The 7,983-nt window shown below is 46.9% G+C and overlaps 1 protein-coding gene across 5 annotated transcripts in view; it reads left to right on the forward strand.

Annotated features, from left to right (window-relative positions):
- The window catches only part of cd276 (CD276 molecule), a 73,474-nt gene extending 66,177 nt beyond the window's left edge, over positions 1-7,297 (forward strand). For 3 of the 5 annotated variants that reach the window (XM_033014805.1, XM_033014807.1, XM_033014804.1), the window contains exon 8: positions 6,301-7,297. In XM_033014805.1, the coding sequence (XP_032870696.1) occupies positions 6,301-6,323 (23 nt within the window). In that variant the 3' untranslated portion in view covers positions 6,324-7,297. The remainder of the gene's footprint in view (positions 1-6,300) is intronic. The other 2 variants (XM_033014808.1, XM_033014806.1) reach the window with 1 other exon arrangement.
- The last annotated feature ends 686 nt before the right edge of the window (positions 7,298-7,983 follow it).

Here is a 7,983-nt window from a genome sequence, read left to right on the forward strand (position 1 = left end):
CGTCACCCATTCCTTCTCTCCAGAGATGCTGCCTGTCCCGCTGAGTTACTCCAGCATTTTGCGTCTATCTTCGGTGTAAACCAGCATCTGCAGTTCCTTCCGACACATTACTAGCTATCCTAGTTAGCGATACATTCCACCCCCCCGCGGTGCCCAGCGGTTCCAAGAAATCCTCCAGGGTGCCCGTGCACAGCGTGTAGCCCCTGTGTAGAAACAATGAACTGCAAGTGCTGGTTTACAAATAAAGAGTAACTGGAGTGAAGAAAGAGTCCAACTAAAGTGCTGGAGTAACTCAGCGGGTCAGGCAGCATCTGTGGAGAACATGGATAGGTGACGTTTCACAGAGTGCGGGAGTAACTCAGCGGGTCAGGCAGCATCTGTGGAGAACATGGATAGGTGACGTTTCACAGAGTGCGGGAGTAACTCAGCGGGTCAGGCAGCATCTGTGGAGAACATGGATAGGTGACGTTTCACAGAGTGCTGGAGTAACTCAGCGGGTCAGGCAGCATCTCTGGAGAAGATTGTCACGTAGCCATGTTTAAGAAGGAACTGCAGATGCTGGAAAAATCGAAGGTAGATAAAAATGCTGGATCAACTCTGTGGGTGAGGCAGCATCTATGGAGCGAAGGAATAGGTGACGTTTCGGCTCTAGAATGAAGAAGGGTCTCGACCCGAAACGTCACCTATTCCTTCGCTCCATAGATGCTGCCTCACCCGCTGTGTTACTCCAGCACTTTGTGCCCATCTCCACTGCATTTAAATGTCCTCCATCAATGATCAGACACAATTTCAAGAGAGAGTTAGATTTAGCTCTTAGGCCTAATGGAATCAAGGGATATGGGGAGAAAGCAAGAACGGGGTACTGATTCTGGATGATCAGCCATGATCATATTGAATGGCGGTGCTGGCTCGAAGGGCCGAATGGCCAACTCCTGCTCCTATTGTCTATGTTCCTTTGTCTAATAAGCAGCTGCAGCTTTGGGTGAACCTGGGATGAATTAATAACTAAGAAAGTGCTGCAAATGTTAATTGCAGATTGTTTAATTCACAGCTTCCTCCTCCAGACCTGCTCTCCTATAGATTTTGAGTTGGTGTGATTAGAACTAAGATTGATTGCTTGCAATATATGCAATAGTCATTTACAAAAAAGATAAATGAGAGAGTACTCATCTCCCTGGAGGTGCATCTTTCTCAGCTGTGAAATAAATGGTTCCCTCCTGTGAATAGCAGTAAGTGTTTGGATGAACAGAGGGAATTTTAATCAGAAGTGTAGCTGGTTTGTAGATTTTGTACATTAAAATTGAAAAGGGTTTCTATTATGAAATTATAACAAAACAATTATGCCACGGGTGGCAAGTCTAACCATAGTTTTCACAAAAGAAGGAGCCAGCCCATTGAGTACTGGACCTATAGCATAGCAGGACATGCCTTTACGAACATTTGACCCAGTGCACTTTCAAAGAGAAACACAGGATGTTGAGTGAAACACAAAGTGCCGGGGAAACTGAGGGGGTCAGGCAGCCTCTGTGGAAGGAATGGACAGGCGACGTTTTGGGTCAAGATTCAAGTTCGAGTGAGTTTATTGTCATGTGTCCCAGATAGGACAATGAAATTCTTGCTTTGCTTCAGCACAACAGAACATAGTAGGCATTGACTACAGAACAGATCAGTGTGTCCATATACCATTATATAAATGACATTATACACATGAATAAATAAACTGATATTCTTCAGAAGCAAAAGGATATGAGTATAAGAGCAGGGAGGTTCTACTGCAGTCGTACAGGGTCTTGGTGAGACCACACCTGGAGCATTGCGTACAGTTTTGGTCTCTTAATCTGAGGAAAGACATTCTTGCCATAGAGGGAGTACAGAGAAGGTTCACCAGACTGATTCCTGGGATGGCAGGACTTTCATATGAAGAAAGACTGGATAGACTCGGTTTGTACTCGCTAGAATTTAGAAGATTGAGGGGGGATCTTATAGAAACTTACAAAATTCTTAAGGGTTTGGACAGGCTAGATGCAGGAAGATTGTTCCCGATGTTGGGGAAGTCCAGAACTAGGGGTCACAGTTTAAGGATAAGGGGGAAATCTTTTAGGACCGAGATGAGAAAATCATTTTTCACACAGAGAGTGGTGAATCTGTGGAATTCTCTGCCACAGAAGGTAGTTGAGGCCACAGTTCATTGGCTATGTTTAAGAGGGAGTTAGATGTGGCTCTTGTGGCTAAAGGGATCAGGGGGTATGGAGAGAAGGCAGGTACAGGATACTGAGTTGGATGATCAGCCATGATCATATCGAATGGCGGTGCAGGCTCGAAGGGCCGAATGGCCTACTCCTGCACCTATTGTCAATATTTCTGTTTCTATCTTCAGTGATCAGTCTGAAGAAAAGTCCCGAACCGAAACGCCGTCTGTCCAATAGAAGGGTGGGGCGGTGGTAGAGCAGCTGCCTCACAGCGCCGGGGACCCGGGTTCGATCCTGACTACAGGTGCTGCCTGTTCAGAGTTTGTACGCTCTCTGTGGCTTTTCTCCGGGTGCTCTGGTTTTATCTCACACTCCAAAGACGTACAGGTTTGTAGGTTAATTGGCTTCGGTAAAGATTGTAAATTGTCCCTAGTGGGTAGGGTGATGTTGGTGTATTGGGGAATGGTGGGCTGAAGGGCCTGTTTCCGTGCTGTATGTCTATACTTGTTTAGAGATACAGTACAGAAACAGGCCCTTCGGCCCACCAGGTCCGTACTGACCTGCGATCCCCGCACACTAACACTATCCTACACACATTAGGGACAATTTACACTTATACCCAAGCCAATTAACCTGCAAACCTGCACGTCTTTGGAATGTGGGAGGACACCAGAGCACCCGGAGAAAACCCACGCAGGTCACGAGGAGAACGTGCAAACTCCGTACAGACAGCACCCGTGGTCTGGATTGAACCCGGGTCTCCGGTGCTGCAAGCGCTGTAAGGCAGCAACTCTACCACTGCGCCACCATGACCGCCCCTTAGCTAAACTAAACTTAAATTCAGCGCAGGGCTGAATGTTGTGCTCAGGTTCTTGAAGTTAGTTTCTGGCTATCCCACTGCGCAGGGTGACAATAGACAATAGACAACAGGTGCAGGAGTAGAGGCCATCCGGCCCTTCGAGCCAGCACCGCCATTCAATGTGATCATGGCTGATCATCCCCAATCAGTACCCCGTTCCTGCCTTCTCCCCTAATCCCCTGACTCCGCTATCTTTAAGAGCCCTATCTAGCTCTCTCTTGAAAGTATCCAGAGAACCGGCCTCCACTGCCCTCTGAGGCAGAGAATCCCTCAGACTCACAACTCTCTGAGTGTAGGATGATGCCCATTGTAAATGCTGATCTGTGTTCACTCGTCATAAAACACTCAATCTGGATCCTAAATTTATCTTTTGTCACTTGGATCCTGTCCCCCACGAGGCGATTTCAGGACTTTGATGCACGTATCAAAACAAAGTGAATAATTCAAGAGGCTCTGTGTGATGTTATTCTTTTCCCCCCAATCATTTAATCTCGATCCGGAGCTCATTATTTTTTATGCACACACAGTGTTTGAATATAACACAGGAAATACTAATGAGTGTTTGAAAAACAATCCCCTGAAGTGACCTATAAGTGCTGCGCGTGAAGAGAAAAGATCCATCTGAATCATTCCTCGATAAATGCCAGTACCTGTTGATCATATTTGCTGATGAACAATGAACACTAGTTAGTGAGTTTGAACTCCCCCTCCCATTCCCACACTGACCTTCCTGTCCTGGGCCTCCTCCATGGTCAGAGTGGGGCCCAGCGCAAATTGGAGGAACAGCATCTCATATTTCGCTTGGGCACCTTACACCCCAGTGGTATGAACGTTGACTTCTCTAACTTCAAGTAACCCTTGCTTTCCCTCTCTCTCCATCCCTCCCCCCTTCCCAGTTCTCCTCCCAGTCTGAATGTCTCCGACTACATTTTATTTCTGTTTGGTTTGTTGTCACCTTCTCCCAGCGAACACAGATCTATTCTACATCTTCCTTGAACTCCATCCCCTTTGTCCTGTTTTCACACCTTACACTTCCTTATCTATGTATCTCCCTCTCCCCTGACATCAGTCTGAAGGAAGGGTCTCGACCCGAAACGTCGCCCATTCCTTGTCCCGCCCTCTCCCCTGACATCAGTCTGAAGAAGGGTCTCGACCCGAAACGTCACCCATTCCTTCTCCCCAGAGATGCTGCCTGTCCCGCTGAGTTACCCCAGCATTTTGTGTCTAACTTGAGATGCTTCAGGTTGAGGTTGGGGACAGTGGGCGAGAGGGAATGGGGGTTGAAACTGGGATAATAATAATAATAATAATTTAAACAACTGCAGTTGCCACAAAGTGCTGTACATGAGAACTCATGGACAAAAAGTTATTACAAACCATTAAAATCCGTAAAACGAAGGACTAAAAACAGTAAAAATTAAAAGACATTAAAAGCACTAAGAACAGGAGCAATGCCTCAGCCAGTGTCGAAAGCCAGAGAATAAAAATGTGTTTTTAGGGAGGATTTGAAGATGGACAGTGAGGGGGCCTGTCTGATGTGCAGCGGCAAGGTGTTCCAGAGTGCCGGAGCAGCAACAGAAAAGGCTCTATCCCCTCTGAGCTTCCGCTTAGACCGTGGTACCTCAAGGAGCAGCTGATCAGCTGACCTGAGGCACCGGGCAGGAGCATATAGGTGGAGCAGCTCAGAGAGGTAAGGCGGGGCGAGCCCATTCAACGATTTGAAAACAAATAAAATAATTTAAAAATGAACTCGAAAGTGCACTGGGAGCCAGTGAAGGGAGGCCAAAATTGGCGTAATGTGCACCCTCTTTCGAGTTCCGGTCAAAAGGCGAGCGGCAGCATTTTGAACCAGCTGGAGACGAGCCAATGAAGCTCGTGCGACTCCAGAGTAGAGTGCGTTACAGTAATCCAGCCTAGATGTAATAAAGGCATGGATTACTGTTTCAAAATGCTGCCGCTCGAGGATGGGCTTCACCTTTGCCAGCTTCCTTAGGTGAAAGAAGCTGGACTTAACCACCGCGCCTATTTGTTTATCTAGTTTAAAATCACCGTCCATCCTAAATGTAGGAGATAGGAAATAAGTTGAAGGAGAGAAAGGAGAGGGGGAGAACTTAGGAGAAGGTTGGAGATTGGAAGAAGAGATAGGAAGATATCAGAGAAAAATGACTTGGAGAGGAGAGACAGAGAGCGGAGAGAGGGGAGAGGAATGGGGGAAATAAGAGGAACATTGGAAGAGAAGATAGGAGCAAGGAGATGAGATAGGGAAGGAGAATAGGAGAAATACTATTGAATTAATTTTCACTACCTATTCCCCAGTAACCTTTAGTAGACAAAAATGCTGGAGAAACTCAGCGGGTGCAGCAGCATCTATGGAGCGGAGGAAATAGGCAACGTTTCGGGCCGAAACCCGAAAGGAAATAGGCAACGTTTCGGGTCGAAACCCGAAGGGTTTCGGGACGAAACGTTGCCTATTTCCTTCGCTCCATAGATGCTGCTGCACCCGCTGAGTTTCTCCAGCACTTTTGTCTACCTTCGATTTTTCCAGCACCTGCAATTCTTTCTGAAACACCCCAGTAACCTTTGATCATTTAATAATTTAACGGTAATCACTTATCAAGGGATCTAAGTGGCTACATGAGGCCTTGTCAAATGGCGATTACTAAATTATTAAGGTGCCGGTAATTGTTTGAACCCTTGCTATGTAACTCTGTTGCCAGCTGTGTCTCCTGAGACTGTCAGGAGATTTGGCTTCAAGTCAAACTTGTTCGCAACGTGACAATATAAAAATCAAAGTTAGACATGCCGGAGTAACTCAGCGGGACAGGCAGCATCTCTGGAGAGAAGGAGTGGGTGATATTTCGGGTCGGGACCCTTCTTCGGACTGATGTCAGGGGAGAGGGCGGGACAAGGAATGGGTGACGTTTCAGGTCGGGACCTTGCTTCAGACTGATGTCAGGGTTGAGGGAGATACATAGATAAGGAAGAATAAGGTGTGAAAACAGGACAAAGGGGATGGCGATCAAGGAAGAGATTGATGTAGATCTGGTGTGATCGGTCGTTTTCCCACCTTACCCTTCCATATCACCTGTCCCTCTCCCCTTGACTCTCAGCCTGAAGAAGGGTCTCCACCCGAAACGTCACCCATTCCTTCTATCCAGAGATGCTGCCTGTCCCGCTGAGTGACTCTGCATCTGCAGTTCCTTCCTAAACTAAGTCCGCTATCTCTGATGAAATCATTCTTCTTGTTTGCAGCAGAAGAGGAGGTACTTGAATGACACCGAACGCAAGCTGAACCAAGACAAGAGCCAGACATCGCCACAAGTGTTTCACCGTTTAACTGCCTTACCCATGGTGTAACCTTCGAATACATCTTAGCGAACGGACTGACTGATGAGCCAAACCCAAATGCATTGAGCTGACTCCTTCATCCATTGATAGACACAAAAGGCTGGAGTAACACAGCAAGTCAGGCAGCATCTCTGGAGAAAAGCAATGGGTGACGTTTCGGTTCGAGACGAGACCGATCAAGTTTGACTTGAAGCCAAATCTATTGGCAGTCTCAGGAGAGACAGCTGGCAACAGAATAATATATAATGGATTCAAACAATTACTTGTAGCTTAATAATTAGGAATGGGTGACATTTCGGGTCGAGACCCTTCTTCAGAATGAGAGTCAGAGGAGAGGGAGATATCTCACAATCTCTCCACATCACTGCCCATTTTCCTCTCCTTGACTCTCAGTCTGACGAAGGGTCTCGACCCGAATCGTCACCCGTTCCTTCTCTCCAGAGATGCTGCCCGTCCCGCTGAGTTACTCCAGCTTTTTGTGTCTATCTTCGGTTTAAGCCATCATCTGCAGTTCCTTCCGACACATCGAGATCCTTAGCTTGTTTAAACCAAACTAGTGGCTCCATTATCCTGAGATTTGCTGCAAATGTCCCTGTTTACAAGTGAGCATGCTGTCTGAAATTACAATGCCGTTAATTACTTTACGGATTTAGCCGAACCTTTGAACATAATTGTCCACGATGTTCCTAAACAAGAACGACTCTCATTTGCAATGTAGAACATTGTGAAGTTGATGTTAATTTGGGAGCTATAATTGTGCGTGTAGAATATTTTTTTTTTAGCCTTTGTTTTGATTTAATTGCTGTTGAATATTGTGTTGTTCACACAGCCAGCTGTTGGCTTTCCCGAAACATCTGCATTCCCCGTTGCATTCATAATTAGTCATTCCAGTTGTTACCAGACTTCTCTGCTGCCAATTCTTTAGACAAACTTTTCATTATTTTTGATTCCGACTTTTCTCATAGTACAGGCAGTGGACCCACTGCCTCACAGCGCCAGAGACCCGGGTCCCATCCCGACTACGGGCGCGGTCTGTACGAAGTTTGTACGTTCTCCCCGTCACCTGCGTAAGGGTTTTCTCCGAGATCTTCGGTTTCCTCCCACACTCCGAAGACGTACAGGTCTGTAGGTTAATTGGCTTGGTGTAATGTAAATTGTCCCCAGTGTGTGTAGGATAGTGTAATGCCCCTGTCCCACTTAGGAAACCTGAACGGAAACCTCTGGAGACTTTGCGCCCCACCCAAGGTTTCCGTGCGGTTCCCGGAGGTTTTTGTCAGTCTCCCTACCTGCTTCCACTACCTGCAACCTCCGGCAACCACCTGCAACCTCCGGGAACCGCACGGAAACCTTGGGTGGGGCGCAAAGTCTCCAGAGGTTTCCGTTCAGGTCTCCTAGGTGGGACAGGGGCATTAGTGTGCGGGGATCGCTGGTCGGTGCAGACTCGGTGGACCGAAGGGCCTGTTTCTGCACTGTATCTCTAAACTAAACAAAAATATACTAGTAATGCTGATTTAACAGTGGAAATCTGCATTAGATCAACTACCTAAACCAACCAAACTAAAAATATATATTTTTTGGGAGGGTGGG

Source organism: Amblyraja radiata, chromosome X (genome assembly GCF_010909765.2).
Source record: "Amblyraja radiata isolate CabotCenter1 chromosome X, sAmbRad1.1.pri, whole genome shotgun sequence".
Taxonomy (NCBI): Eukaryota; Metazoa; Chordata; class Chondrichthyes; order Rajiformes; family Rajidae; genus Amblyraja; species Amblyraja radiata.